The sequence below is a fragment of the Cavia porcellus genome, unplaced genomic scaffold (assembly GCF_034190915.1).
Source record: "Cavia porcellus strain 051 isolate PalLab524CR breed Dunkin Hartley unplaced genomic scaffold, mCavPor4.1 scaffold_4, whole genome shotgun sequence".
Lineage (NCBI taxonomy): Eukaryota > Metazoa > Chordata > Mammalia > Rodentia > Caviidae > Cavia > Cavia porcellus.
In genome coordinates this window covers 106,912,776-106,928,015 of record NW_026947487.1, presented here as the reverse complement: position 1 = coordinate 106,928,015, position 15,240 = coordinate 106,912,776, and the positions used below count along the sequence as shown (strand labels likewise).

At 57.3% G+C, this 15,240-nt stretch overlaps 1 protein-coding gene across 3 annotated transcripts in view; it reads left to right on the top strand.

The window, feature by feature from the left end:
- Bcar1 (BCAR1 scaffold protein, Cas family member) overlaps positions 1–13,372 on the top strand; it is a 34,053-nt gene extending 20,681 nt beyond the window's left edge. For 2 of the 3 annotated variants that reach the window (XM_003472109.5, XM_063247680.1), the window contains exons 2-7: positions 2,808–3,458; positions 8,428–8,589; positions 8,693–8,809; positions 9,397–10,491; positions 11,207–11,296; positions 12,499–13,372. In XM_003472109.5, the coding sequence (XP_003472157.3) occupies positions 2,808–3,458; positions 8,428–8,589; positions 8,693–8,809; positions 9,397–10,491; positions 11,207–11,296; positions 12,499–13,011 (2,628 nt within the window). In that variant the 3' untranslated portion in view covers positions 13,012–13,372. The remainder of the gene's footprint in view (positions 1–2,807; positions 3,459–8,427; positions 8,590–8,692; positions 8,810–9,396; positions 10,492–11,206; positions 11,297–12,498) is intronic. The other variant, XM_063247681.1, reaches the window with a different exon arrangement.
- Positions 13,373–15,240: the final 1,868 nt, after the last annotated feature.

Below are 15,240 nucleotides of genomic sequence, written 5' to 3'. Positions count from 1 at the left end.
TACCCAGAGTGACCTCAACCTTGCAGTCCTCCTGCCTCAACCTCCCAAATAGCAGCAATTATAAGCAAGTGCCACTAAACTCAGCCCCACTGAACTCGGTGTCCTCAGCACTGCCCACTGCCTGTCTGTCGATGCTATGGTTTTCCTGTGTCCTGCCTCTGGCCACACAGCCCTTCTAAGCCACTGCCCAGACTGTATTGCTGGGCTGCAGGGAGTGCATCTCCCTACTCCAGGGCAATCTGCCCACTGTCTCGGGACCACAGCAGTGCCCGCTGTGAGTGGTTGTGAGGTTGAACTCCCCTGAAGGGGAGGTGCCCTTCCTTGGCCATCCGTTTTCATTTTACCCCGTCTTTCGTGGGTATTTCCGATGCTCATCTTACCGCTTTGCCGTCTTGGAAGCACCATGTTGGCTTTCAAGTGGCGTGTCTGGGTCTGTCCCTAGGTGGTGTCTTTGACATGGTGTTGTTTTGTAGATGTTTATAGCATGACGAGAGGGGCGCTGGGCTGTTGGTCTGTTTCTTGTTCTGAGAACCTCTGGGGATTTAGCTCAGCAGCATAAGCACCTGCCTCAAAAGTGCTAGGTTGTGAGTTTGATCTCCGGTACCAAAAGAAAAAAAAAGAAGAAGAACCAGGTGGCCCAGTGTAGTGAGGGGGCAGTACCCTGGCACTGGGTACTGCTGAGGTCAGTGAGGCCTGTAATGCTCCTGCCACCACTGCCAGAATACCAGGGCACCTGATGACCACATGCAGCTCCCTGAGGGACCTTGGGCTGTGTCTCTGCTGGCTGGAGTTCCAGTCAACCTTAGTAGCCGTCCCATCCCATTCCCCTGGGGAACGTGCCGTGTTTTCTGCTAGTGTTCATGTTGATTGCAGGAATCTCCTCCAAATTTTATGCACCCTGGAGGTAGACCTTTTGCATTTAGGTTTTTAATTGCCTCTGTTTTTATTGTGAGCTAAGTGTCCATATGGAGCCTTCTTCATACAGTGAGGGAGCTTCCCCGTATGGCCTGTAGTGTGGTCTCCATCTTTCTCCATTGCTTCGGGGTCCCTGCATGTGCTGTGCCCATAGCTGGGAAGGGGCATCTTGGACTTTTCATTTTTAGAATTGACTTCTTACTCATGAAGTTACTTCTTACTCATTACTCATTTTTCCTTCATTTAGATTCCTGAAAAAAGGAAAAGAAAAACCAAAAAACTTGCTGGCGTTTTTATTATGATGAATTTACCGTCTTATCATTGGGAGAGGTACCTTTTCTCTCTCTCTGTCTCTCTCTGTCTCTCTCTGTCTCTCTCTGTCTCTCTCTCTCTCTCTCTCTCTCTTTCTCTCTCTCGGCAAGCTCTCACTGTGTAGTTCAGGCTGGCCTCAAACTCATGGAGATCCTCCTTCTTTACCCTCCTGAGTGCTGGGATTGCAGGCATGGACCACCATGCCCTACTGGGAAAGATACATTTCAAGACCCTCAGTGGATGCCTGAAGTCTCAAGAAATATTGAACCCAGTGTATACTGTATCATGTTTTGTCCTGTATAGGTATACAGTGATAAAATAGATCATCATAGTTACATGGCTGTGGTCTCTTAAAGAGTCTTGTGCTTTCACCTTTGCCTTCGAAAGAAAGCACTTGGCAGCTTCTGCTTGGCATCTCTGAATCACCAGCATCACTCCCCTTGTGCTTTGAACACAAGCCCTGCTGTACTTTTGCACTGGACTTGGTAACGGTGGACACACTGGACAGAGTGATGACTCACACCTCAGGCCAGGGTGCTGCGGAGTGGCACGACATTTCATCAGGCTCCGCAGAAGAGTGCACAATGTAAAGCTTGTGAATTATTTCTGGAATTTTCTGTTCAGTGTTTTTTGGACTGCGGTTGACCATGGGTAACTAACTGAAACCACAGAAAGTGAAACCATGGGTAAGGGGGATTGCTGAATGAGGAAAGCAGTTTTTACAGTATTTGTCATCCTACAGTATTTGTCAGAACCCATGCATTTCTCCCCCTTATTCAGATTTCCCCTCTACTGCTTTGACAGAATTTAAATCTTTCTCTGTTGTGGTCTCATGCAGTTGTTACTTGATGAGTTCCCAGCCAGCTTCTAGCTGTTGTTGTTATGTGTTGTCTTGGCTGTGACATTTCTTGTCAATTCTTCTGGTTTTGGGACTTTTACATAGATGATCCCGAGGTCTGCAGCTGGCCGTTCTGTCCCTGTGCAGTGTCCGCACACGTCCCTTGCCTGCTTTGTCTTGGCAGCTTGCGCTGACCAGGGCAGCAGGGCACTTGGCTTGGGCCGGAGTGGGGAGCGACCATCTGTTTTCTTCTCATCTTCTCTTAAGGGAAGATGTTTAAAGTTTCTCTGTTAACCATTGGCTTGGGGGAGATAGACTTAAGGATATTTTCTTGTGTTTTGATCTAAAGAAGCTTTCATTTTTGTCAGGTGTTGTGAATCTCCTCAGGTAATCGTTCCCTGTTCCTCACAACATATTATTACTGCTGCTCTCACTGTGCAGGCAGCAGGTTGACCCTGGAGTGGTTTTGAAGAGCACCTTGCGAGCTGTTGGTGTTGATGGTAGTTGCTGTGGTCAAAAGGATTTTGAGAGGGTTCCCTTCCAGCTGAAAGACAGAAGTCACGTGGGCCTTTCTACTGGGGGTTGGTGGGGTCAAAAGCCCTGCTGTCTCACCAGAGCTCTCCGAGTTCCATTTCCAGAGCTGAAGCCAGGTGCCACCCTGATCTCAGAGGGGTGGGACCTGGGCGGTCAACCCCGAGTGCATCCTCCTGCCCTCACTCATGCCTCTGTCCTTTTTCCCTAGAATGTGCTGGCCAAAGCCCTGTACGACAATGTGGCAGAGTCCCCGGATGAGCTCTCCTTCCGCAAGGGTGACATCATGACGGTGCTGGAGCGGGACACTCAGGGCCTGGATGGCTGGTGGCTCTGCTCACTGCACGGGCGCCAGGGCATTGTTCCTGGGAACCGCCTCAAGATCCTGGTGGGCATGTACGACAAGAAGCCAGCAGGGCCTGGGCCTGGCCCACCTGCCACCGCAGCCCAGCCCCAGCCCCAGCCCCAGCCCCAGCCCAGCCTGCCACCGGGCCTGCATGCCACTGTGCCCCCAGCTTCTCAGTACTCGCCTATGCTCCCTGCTGCGTACCAGCCTCCTTCTGACAGTGTCTACCTGATTCCCACTCCCAGCAAGGCTCAGCAGGGCCTCTACCAGGCCCCAGGGTCGAGCCCGCAGTTCCAGTCGCCTCCAGCCAAGCAGACGTCCACGTTCTCAAAGCAGACGCCCCATCACCCATTTCCCAGCCCAGCCACAGACCTTTACCAGGTGCCCCCTGGACCTGGAAGTCCTGCCCAGGATATCTACCAGGTGCCACCTTCTGCCGGCGCAGGTCATGACATCTACCAGGTCCCCCCATCGATGGACACGCGTACTTGGGAGGGGACAAAGCCGCCAGCAAAGGTAAGTCCGCTGTGGGCCTGACCACCCTGGGTTTCCGCACTACAGCAGTGGCTGCACATTTGGTGCGAGGTCAGGATGGGAGGCTTTTGGGGACCATTCATTCATCTGTGTGAGTGGGTGCAGATGAGGGCACATTGAGTTTTCTTGGAAGTGAGGGGGCCTTCCACAGGCTAGCCTGAGTAGGAGGATGCAGGGTGTGCCTGTGTCACCCGGCAGGCGTGGAGAAATGTCTCATATTCCTAGTGAGCAGGCACAGCTAGGCAGGGGAAGTCAGGGTAAAGGGCTGGGAACACACTGGAGGGGCCGCTGGAGAGGTTCATGGCATCCTTGGTGCAGGGTGCACGTCTAGGTAAAACTCTGACCCAGCAGAGTGTGCGGCAGAGAATGAAGGGGTCCAGACTGCGGCAAGGAGCCCAGGGAACAGGAGGGGGTGAGGTTGGGGGGAGTGAGAGAATCAGCTGTGGAGGGCAGTGTGTCATCAGAAGAGCATATCATGAGTGGCACAGGCATAAATCATGTCCTGCTGCAGCCGTCACATCCGTTTTCTGGCAGCAGGAAGAGAACAAAGGCCCATGGGGGCTGCGGCGTCTCCAGGGCCATCTCGGGGTGTATGTGCTGCTTCCCTCCTCCTCTTGGCCAGACTGGAGCCGGCTCCACCTCACTGCGTGGAGTCCAGCCAGAGGAATCTTGCCAGAGGGCTACGAGTTTCACGTCTGTCTAATGGGGACTCCTGAGGAAGAGGAAAGTTTGGGGCGCTTCTGGGGACACCCTCAACATTGCTGGTCCCAGGGACTGTCTGGGCCTGACAAAGGAGAGGGAAGCACAGGGCTCAAGGTTTGTGGTTGAGGCCCAGGCACATCTGGGTGTCCCTGGCTCCACGGAGCAGCCCTTCTCTGCTAGTGGGACAGCCCTCCGGGCCAGCTGTGAGTGTGGCACCCCCTGCCCAGGGCCATGTGCCTGCGTTGGAGGTCACACTGGAGGGAAGCTTCGGGCTGAGTCAGGAGAAACTTGACACTCCTGTGTGAGAAGCAGCTCCAGTGCTGGGGAGTGGAGTTCCCTGGGGTCAGAAGCAGAGGAGGTGTCCCTCAGACCTGAGGACGTGGTTGCTCTGCTAGCTCCACTCTGCTCTCCCTGTCTCCTTCATGCCTGCCTCCTCCGGTGCAGTCACCAAGTAAACCCGGGGCCCCCACGCCAGTCACCTGCTTCAGGGACACCACAGCCAGGCAGGTCCCCTGGAGGCCTGGTAGGAGTGGCTGCTTAGTGATGTCCACAGTGACTCTTTTTGTTCGGTTGGTTTTTTTGAGACAGGGTTTTGCTGTATAGTGCAGGCTGGCCTTGAACTCACTATCTAATCTAGCCTGGCCTTGAACTTGAGGTGATCCTCCTGCCTCAGCCTCCTGAGTGTCATCATATCTAGCCTTTCCTTTTTCTTTTCCCTTCTGCTTCCCCTTCCCCTTCCTTTCCTTTTTGGGACAGGGTCTTGCTATGTAGCGCAGGCTGGCCTTGAACTTGTGGCAAACCTCCTCCTTCAGCCTCTCCGAGTGCTGAGATTACAGGCATGCGCCACCAAGGCTTGCTCCTCCTTCCCACCCTACCTGCTCTTTCAGCCTTATGGCTGGACAGGCCAGTAGCAGAAGTCTGCTCTGAGACAGTTCATGGTCCATGTCTTCCATGTGTGCACAGACGACACACAAGCACAAATGTGTGCATGCACACACACACCCATACACTGTCTGCACGCCACAGCACCATGGGAGGCAGGGGCAGGCAGTGGGAGCCCCTCAGACTGCTTCACGGGCCAGCATGGCTGGTGGCCCAGGAAGGGGAACTGCATTCCTGACCCACTAGCCCTCCCCCACTAGCCTTACCCCTCCTGGCCAAGGCAGCCTTGATTGCATTTGCTTGTATTTTATGATCATGAAAGCAGTGCTTGTTTGCCATAAAAAACGCATAATGGGTGAAAAGGTCTAGAGATGTCCCTAATCAAGGGATAATCTTGGGGAGATTTTGGCATATTTTATTAAGTATATGCTCTATTTGTACACATACTTTTGCATTTTAAAGTTACAGATCCAACACTAGATACCAAAAGTATGTTTCTGATTACTAAAATTTCTTCCTAACCCTGTTTAGAATGGCTGCCCTCCTTTGGCTGTCTGTGCCTCCCCTGAAGGTGGGCACTAGGTGGTCTCTGCTGGTGTTTTTATTCCAAGAGCATGGCAGTGAACATCTGGGGTACACCTTTGTGCCTGCATTTCAGGGTCCTGCCTTCAAATGCCTCAGGGCCTCCCCACTGGATGTATGGGAAACTGAGTTCAGACTCTTGGGTCATGGTCAGTAGGTAGGTGGGACAAGTGACAAAGCTGGAGCTAGGAGGGCATGGACCCCTGGAGCAGTGTCATCTGGTGGGTGGCGAGGGAGAGCAAGGCCAGGGCCACCGTGGGACACCAGGATGCTTTGCAGAGACTGGGTGTGGGCACCAGGAGCAGGGGGATGGAGGCTCTTCATGTGCAGGTGGGGCCCCAGAGGGGAAATCCTGTGCTGGGGTGCACCCTGGACCAGCGCCAGCACAGAACAAGATCAGGTACACCCACCTGTGCTTGCTCTCCTCAGCTGGGAAGTCTCCTTTCCTCCAGGGCTCCTGCCTGCGCCCTGGGTCCTCCTTGGGCTGGAGGCTCTGGATCGGGAAGGCGTGGGCTGTGCCTCAGTGTTGTGAGAACTTGCCCCAAGGTGTGTCCTGCTCTGTGGAGATGGGTGGCAGACTGCCTGACCCCACAGCCCTCCTGCGCTGCTGGGGGATGGACTGGGTGCACCACAGCCTGGCATGGGCCCAAGTCACCTGTAGGAAAAGGAAGCAGCAGCTGAGCTGTGGGAGGTGGCAGGGCCCCAGGACAGGGTGCACTGGAGAGAACTCCCTTGTCCTTGTCCTCTGTCTGGCCCCTGCTGGTTGACTGCTACCTTGGTCCCTGAAAGGCCAGGGCTGCTCTGGAGATCTCATGCCTGCCTGGGGCTGAACAGCCAGCACCTTCAGTACTTGGGGTGGGACAGCAGCGCTCTCCTGCCCTGCTGGGCTCTCCGCCTCTGTGTGTGTCCTGTGCTGGATGAACAGGAGGGATTTTTGTGTATGCGCACGCACATGTGTCAGGCTGTGGGCCTCCACCTTTTGTCTGAGGCTCTGTTCCCCACTCCCCCAGGGTCTCCAGGTCCTGGTAATGGGGCCTCAGGTGCAGAGCACAGTGGCCTGTAATTAGCAGGGCCCAGCAGCCCTCTGGGGAGTTCATTTCCCTAATGAGCTTTTCCCTGCTGGCTTTTCCTTGTTTGGCAGCTGGCTGTTTTTCTAACAGAAAACTGGCTGGCTACGGTGACTGCTTACTATCACCTGGCTCTTGGCCATAGGAGCTCAAAGGCCCTGGTCCCTGGGCCTGGGGTTCGGCCTCCAGAGCCCTCTGGCCCATGCCCTGGCCCTGTGTGTGAGGGTGAGTGGGCAGCTGACAGGGCTGTGGGAGGGGGAGCCCTTGCTCTTCTATGGACCCACCACCCAGCACGGGTGTACCACCTGCCTCTCAGGGCTGGGCCCCTCCCGAGGCCAGGGTATAAAAGAAGCCCCAGGCCTTGCCTCTAGGCTCGGCCAACCTGCCACGTCCCTGCAGCTCTGGCTCCCGCCTGCCCCACTGTTGGCAGGTTCCAGCACTAAAAATAGCTCTGGAAGAGACTCAAGTCTGGGGCCTGAAGAGGGAGATGAGTCTAGTGAGGCGCTGAGCTGCACCCCGGCACTGGGGCCCGAGTCAGTCACACAGCCTGCCCCATCTCCCGCCACAGGCGGCCCCAGAGCCCAGCTGCCTGGGTGTCAGTGCCTCACTCACTTGTGCTGCCCAGAGCTGCTGCCAGACGTGGGCTGCCTGGCCTGCTCATGCGTGGGGTGCCTGGCGCATGCTCACTGGAGGCCTGGACAGGACTCTGTGGGCATCGAGCCTAAGGGAGGGTGTGTGGGGAGGGCCTGAGTCAACCCTGTCCCAGACGTCCCCTTTGATAGGGAACAAAAGGCCTTTCTCTGTCGAGAGCTGAGCAGGGAGTCCCGGGGGAGGCTGGCTGAGCCTGGCCAGAGAGTGCTGCAGGGAGGGGGCCACCCAGCCCACCCAGTTGGGTGCTGGTCTGTGAGGGACGACTGTTCTTGGGGTGTCGAAGCATCCCAGGGCCCAGGGCTCAGGCCCAGGCTTCACTGCTGCAGCTTGCTGCTATGGAGCCTGGGCCAGGGTCACAGTGCTTGCTCTCCTCACCTGGGAAGCCTTGTTTCCTCCTGGGTCCCTGCACCTGGGAGGAAGGGGCTGGCCTCTAACACGGTGCCCACCGAGACTTCACCCTCCGAAGTGGCCCGGACCTCTCTAGGCGCATGTGGGCAGGGGTCTTGGTTCTAATTGTGACTTCTCTGGCTATAGCCGTGACCTTCCAAACCCATCCTGTCCATCTGCCCAAGCGCTGGCCCTGAGCACCCCAATATCTGCTGTGGTCGCAGCGGGTGCTGCTTGCTGCTTCTTGGAGACCCAGGCCCTGTCTGTCAAGGATTTCTTTAGGCCACCTCTGGGCCCAGGAGGCCCTGTGGTCAGAGAATCCTCTGCTGAGCAGGACTTCCCATGGACGGGCAGCTGGGAGGTGTCTGCAGGGCCAGGACCCCAGCTAGGGCTAAGCTCTTGCCCACCAGCAGTGCTCTCTGGAGCCAGGGGTCAGCCCCTCCACCTGCCCGAATACCTCCACAGCCCACTTGTGCCTCCTCTGCAGAGCTTGGGGAGGCTTGAGCTTTCCTGGCCTGTGGGCAGACAGCTGTAAAGCCATCCTGGGGTCTCATAAGTTAGAGCCTGAGTGCTGCCTTTCACCTGAGATCAGTGAACACAGGAGAGGAGACCTGTAAGTCTTGCCCATGTCACAAGGCGGCTCCCTCAGGGCCACTGTAAAGTCGGCTGTCTGCCCCCAGGTGGTGGTGCCTACCCGAGTGGGCCAGGGCTACGTATATGAGGCCTCCCAGCCAGAGCAAGACGAGTATGACATCCCACGCCACCTGCTGGCCCCGGGGCCCCAGGACATCTATGATGTCCCCCCTGTGCGGGGGCTGCTTCCCAACCAGTATGGCCAAGAGGTAGGTGTTGGGGCTGGGGCAGGGAGAGAGTAGGGTGGCCTTTCCCCTTCAGCCTAGGTGGTCCTGGGCACTGGTGTGACTGCACTGTTTTTTCTGCCCTCAGGTATATGACACCCCACCAATGGCTGTCAAGGGTCCAAACGGCCGAGACCCACTGCTGGACGTGTATGACGTGCCCCCCAGCGTGGAAAAGGGCCTGCTGCCATCCAGTCATCATGCGGTGAGCAGTATCTGAACTTAGAGCCCCTCAGGCTTCCTGGGGTGGCCGAGTACCTGTGGTGGAGTGGCATGATGTCTGCAGATGCCTGCTCTGCCCCGCACTTGCTCGGGGACAGGTGTGGAAAATGGCCCGTTGTGAGGCTACCCTAGCAAGTCCTTAAAACAACACCAGCAGCGTGACCATGAAATTAGTCTTCAAGCTGGGACACTTGTGAGTGAACAGGGAGCCAGTGATTATACGGCATCCCAAATCTAACATGCAGAGCTCAGCTAAGTACCCGCTACAGAGGAGAGTCCTCCGGGGTGGCAGTGGCAGTGAGTGGTGGCGGTGGTGGTGGCAGCAGTGGCAGTGTGGTAACTATATCATCCTCTCCCGAAGTTTGCGGTGTGATCCCAAGATGGGAGCCCCCCATCTTCCAGAGATGCAGACAGGTGTGGAGGAGTGGCCTCACCTGGCCTCAGAGCTGGGCTTTCATCCTGGCCAGTGTGACTGAGGGACAGGGCTGGGTCTGTGTGTGGCTGGGTCCTGCCCCCGGGTTCCTTGGTTGGGTGGGTGAGTGACAGTCTTGACCACTGCTTGGTCTCCAGGTGTATGATGTACCTCCATCGGTGAGCAAGGATGTCCCTGACGGCCCTGTGCAGCGGGAGGAGACCTATGATGTGCCTCCATCCTTTGCCAAGGTCAAGCCCTTTGATCCGGCCCGCCACCCACTGATCCTTGCCGCGCCCCCTCCGGACTCCCCGCCAGCTGAGGACGTGTATGATGTGCCACCCCCTGCCCCCGACCTCTACGATGTGCCCCCTGGCTTGCGGCGGCCCAGCCCTGGCAGCCTGTACGATGTGCCCCGTGAGCGAGCACTTCCTCCTGAGCTGGCTGACAGCGTGGCTGACGATGGGGTGTATTCCGTGCCCCCTCCTGTGGAGCTTGAGGCTGCAGCCAACGGCAAGCGCCTGTCCGCGTCCAGCACGGGCAGCACACGCAGCAGTCAGTCAGTGTCGTCCCTGGAGGTGGGCGTGCCGGGCCGGGAGCCCCTAGAGCTGGAGGTGGCTGTGGAGGCCTTGGCGCGGCTGCAGCAGGGTGTGAGTGCCACTGTGGCCCACCTTCTGGACCTGGTGGGCAGTGCTGGCGGGGCTGGTGGTTGGCGCGGCACCCCCGAGCTGCAGGAGCCACCAGTACAGGACCTGCAGGCTGCAGTAACCGCTGTCCAAAGTGCTGTCCATGAGCTACTGGAGTTCGCCCGCAGTGCTGTGGGCAATGCTACCCACACTTCTGACCGCACCCTGCATGCCAAGCTTAGCCGGCAGCTGCAGAAGATGGAGGAAGTGTACCAGACCCTGGTGACACATGGTCAGGTCCTTGACAGCAGCCGGGGAGGCCTGGGCTTCACCCTGGAAGACCTGGATCACCTGGTGGCCTGCTCACGGGCCGTGCCCGAGGACGCCAAGCAGCTGGCCTCCTTCTTGCATGGCAACGCCTCGCTGCTCTTCAGACGGACCAAGGCCCCTGCTCCCGGGCCTGAGGGGGGTGGCGCCTTGCACCCCAACCCCACTGACAAGGCCAGCAGCATTCAGTCACGGCCCCTGCCCTCCCCACCCAAGTTCACTTCCCAGGACTCTCCAGACGGGCAGTATGAGAACAGCGAGGGGGGCTGGATGGAGGACTATGACTACGTCCACCTGCAGGTGGGTGCCCACCCTGCCTGAGTCCCTCGCCTGCCCCTGCCACTCTGATGGAGACCCTGGCCCGCCACACATGCATATGCACATGGGGCTCTTGACCTTAGAGGAAGTCGGCTCTGGGAGTAGTCACAGGTGGTCTGCACAATTGACTGGGGGTGGCTCCCGAGCACCTGAAGGGTTGGGCTTCTGTGTTCTGCTGGGAGTGTCAGAGGCTGAAGAACGGAAGCCCAGCCAGAAGCACTTTGAGACAGGGCGAAGTAGAGCAGGACCTGGTGGAGGGCCAGCTGGGTAGAGACCTTGGTGACCAGACTGTGGGGTGCCAGTATCCTGTGGCAGGACAGGGAGACACCAGTGGTCAGGGTCTGGTGACCAGGCCCTGTGGGCCAACGGGAAGGTTTGGATTTGCATCCTGGCATGGGAGCTGGGTTAGGAAGGGTGGCCGTGGTCACTGCCACACAGGTCATGCATGCCTGGGTGCCCTCCTGTGCCTGAGCCTTCCTGGGAGGCAGCCTGCATGGGCTGCTTTTCTTCGGACACATGGGGGCAAATGGAGACACAGGAACGCATGCACACATACATGGTCAGGACACATACAGATCACATACACACCCCCACCTTTGGCCTATGTGCATGTGTGCAGTGCCACCTGGTGGTGACTGGGCCCTTGCGGGTCTCTGGCCCAGAGAGGCCGCTCAGCCCTGTGTTTTCTCCCCTGCAGGGAAAGGAAGAATTTGAGAAGACGCAGAAGGAGCTGCTGGAGAAGGGTAACATCATGCGGCAAGGGAAGGGCCAGCTGGAGCTGCAGCAGGTAAGGCCTTGGGGACTCTGCCCCACACAGTCACTGCCCAGCCCCCAACTGGCACCAGCTCGTCTGATCCCTTATGTGTTTCGTTTTGACACAAGGGTTGCCCAGGATGCCTTGAATTCCCGGGATCAGGTGATCCCCCATCCCAGCCCCTCGAGTAGCTGGAACCCCAGGGGAATGGGGTGCCGCTGTGCCCCGCATAGTGTAAAGTTACTAGAAGACAAGGAGGTAGCCCTGGGGTGGAGTGCTTGCCTGGTGTGCTTGAAGCTGGAGCCTCAACCCCCAGCACTGCATAAAATAAATGAAGTCATTGTTAGGTGAGGCTCAGGCAGGAGGATTGCAGATCTGAGGCTGACCTGGGGAACTCAGTAAGAACCTTTCTCAAAACCAGGCATAAAAAGGGCTGGATGTATAGCTCAGGTCTTGCCCAGCATCCCTAGTACCCTGTCCCACATTAAATATATAAAGTTATGGTCTGGGTGACTGTAGACATCGTACTGAGCAAAGGACAGTGTAAAGACAGCTGAATAAAATAGACCAGAGGCTGTTGCCAGGGCTGGGGCCGCTTTGCACCCCTCCTCCATGAGCCTGTCAGAGAGAAGAGACTGTGTACCCCATCTGCTGCACTCCTCGAGTCTTTTGCTGGCATTGAGCATCCTGCATAAATTCCTTCCGAAGGCCGCATAGTCTCTGTTGTTAAGTGTTTATGTGGTTCCCATTTTTCCTTATTATAAATGACACTGCTGTGTTAATCTACAGACATAATTTTCTTCATATTTTGAACCATTTCCTGGGGTATAAAAGGAATAGGAGGGTCTTTTGTTTTGTTGTTTGATTTTTGTTCAGTGTAGGTTACCCTGGCCTTGAACTCACAGCAATCTTCCTGTCTCAGCCTGCCAAGTGCTGGGATTACAGATCTGCACTACCACATCTGGATTTTTTTTTGGGGGGGGGTTATTGAATCTCTCAAGCTGGGCTGGAATTTGAGATCCTTCTGTCTCAGCCTCCCAGAGTGCTGGGATTACAGACGTGCTGTAGCACACCTGTGGGAATCTGCATTGCTTTAAGGAATAGAAACACTGACATCGTGTTTGCAGATGGTAGTTTGTTCCCAGCTTCGCTTTTATAGATGGTGTGTCCATGCATTCTGACCAAGCCTCTTGTTCCCAAGTCTAACCCAACTCCTGCTTTCCCCACTGCCCCAGCTGAAGCAGTTTGAGCGGCTGGAGCAGGAGGTGTCTCGGCCCATAGACCATGACCTGGCCAACTGGACACCAGCCCAGCCCCTGGCACCAGGCCGGCCGGGTGCCCTGGGGCCCTCAGATCGGCAGCTGCTGCTCTTCTACCTGGAACAGTGTGAGGCCAACCTGACCACACTGACCGATGCTGTGGACGCTTTTTTCACTGCCGTGGCCACCAACCAACCCCCCAAGATCTTCGTGGCGCACAGCAAGTTCGTCATCCTCAGCGCCCACAAGCTGGTGTTCATTGGGGACACGCTGTCACGGCAGGCCAAGGCTGCTGACGTGCGCAGCCAGGTGACCCACTACAGCAACCTGCTGTGCGACCTCCTTCGTGGCATCGTGGCCACCACCAAGGCTGCTGCCCTGCAGTACCCGTCACCTTCCGCTGCACAGGACATGGTGGACAGGGTCAAGGAGCTGGGCCACAGCACCCAGCAGTTTCGCCGCGTCCTGGGCCAGCTGGCGGCCGCCTGAAGCTGCTGGCCACTTGCCTGTCGGTCTGAGAGTCGGTGCCCCACAGGCTTGGGGACAGGCAGCCTGGGCTGTCCAGGGTCTGTACATATTTATGACAGAGCAGGGCAGGACAGGGCCCCCTCGAGGAGCCAGGGAAGCTGGGGAGCGACTGAGACTCCTGAGAGCCGCTGCAGTCCCAGGAGGGGCTGGGGTGTGTGGCCCCAGTCTGCAGGGCTTCCTTTCCCTGTGACAGGCCAGGGGCAGTGGTGACACAAGTTCCTTCTCCACAGCAGGAGAAAAACCCGAAACTATTTTTCATTATTGATTTTCCAATCACTTGACTAATAGTCAACATTTAATAAAACCTTAAAAATGGAAAGCAGCTGAGGGCCTGCGTGGAGGTGAGGCTGCTGGGAATCTCCATTGAGGGGATTTAGGAGGGAAGGCGGGGCCTCGCCAGGGAGGGGAAGGAGATGGGGCTGGGGCCCTGCCCCCAAGCCTCTGCATAGGTACAGCTGCGCAGTGACAGCCTCCTGGTCCCTGGGTCCCATGGAGACCATGCTGCTGGGGGACACTGGGCCTGGAGCAGCCCTGGGAGGAGGACAAGCCCTGCTGGGCCCAGTACCTGAGTTGAGGCCCCTGGGCAGGAGAAGCCTCAGCCCAGCACTGCCCACGGGGAACCTGCTGGGGTTGCTGGGCCCCAGGCGTCCCTTGTACTGCAGCGGACCCGGCCTTCTAGTGTGAGACTGGTGGCCAGGGCAGGCCGGTGTTTGCTCCCTGCTTATCCTGCAGCAGCCTGTGGCCCAGGCGAGGGCTGTGGGCTGTGCCTGGCTACCGTGGTGCCACTGCTGCTGGTGCCCATCACAGTCATTCTGTATGAACTTGGAATGCAGTTTCCCCAAGCAGAGGAGGGGAGGGCTGGCCCACCTGCCAGCGCTGAGCGCCACTCCTGCTGTGGGGCCTCAGCTTGTTCAGCTTCACCATGTGGATGGAAGTGAAAATGGGTGCAGTGGTTCAAGCTTGTATACCCAGCTACTCAGGAAGCCGAGGCAGGAGGAGTGCACAGTGGAAGCCAGCCCAGCAATGCAGGGAAACCCTGTCTCAAAGAGAAAACTGGGAATGTAACCCAGCGGCAGGATTCCATTGTCATCCCTGGATTCCATTGTCAGCACAGCTAAGAAAATAGGAAAGGAGCTCTCTCAGTGTCTCTTTAGATTTTCCTGTGGCACAAACACAGTAGAAGTGGAGGTGCAGCAGGTGGTGCTACCCCAGGACACGATGCCTTCCAGGAACCCAGCTCCATCCCTCTGATACACTAGGGAGCTGCCAGAGTCACGCTACAGGAGGCAGAGGACCTGACTGTCAGCCTAAAAGGGATCCAGGGCCTCAGGTCGGCAGAGACGGGGAGGAGGCAGAGGGATGACAAAGGTGGGCACAGTGGCTCTGCCCGAACACCTTCCATGTGGGTGCCTTGCTGTCTACTCGAGGACCCTGTGCAGGTGGCTTCCTGTGTCTGAGCCTGGCCTTCCCCTCTCCCATGGGCTGGCACCCAGGATCCTTGGGATATGGTGGACAGTTCTGTGTGCAGCACAGCACGGGCTTGGCCAGAGGACCTCTTGGGGTGCCTGCTAGTACCAGTGGGGTCCTCTGTAGAGGAGGGCAAGGGAGAGCCCAGGATGCTGGGTGTGGCCCCTGTGTTCCACTTGATGTAACCTGGCTGTACCAGGCAGGAGATGCCGTTGGTTCTGGCACAGATCATTGTGTGACTTGATGGCCCTGCTGCCCCAGTACTTTTTGGAGTTGGCAGTAGACATGAGGCAAAGGCACCTGCTGCAGCTTGTCGGGGTCTTGGGACTACAAGTATTATCTTCCATCTCTCCACAACTACCAAGGAAACGGCTTCTGGGCCCTTACGTGCATCTGTGGACTCACCTGCTGTCCCATGCCAGAGCAGGCAGGGGCCTCAGCTTCCCACCCAGCTGCTCAGCCCTGCTCTGCCCTGCATTGGGGCCTGGTCCTGCAGCTACTGTGAGTGGGGAGGGGGAACAGTGCTTGCTCCCCAGGCACTGCCTTCTGATAGGGACACAGGGAAAGCAACATCCAGAGTGCCAAGGGTGTGCCTCCCTCCCCTGCCAGGGAACCAGGGCCACATAGGAACACTCAGAGTGACCAAGTGTTGGCCCAGCCCGTTGTGGCTCTGAGAGGGCCAGGTGTGTGGGGATAGGGACAAACAGGCAGCAGGTGCTGTGG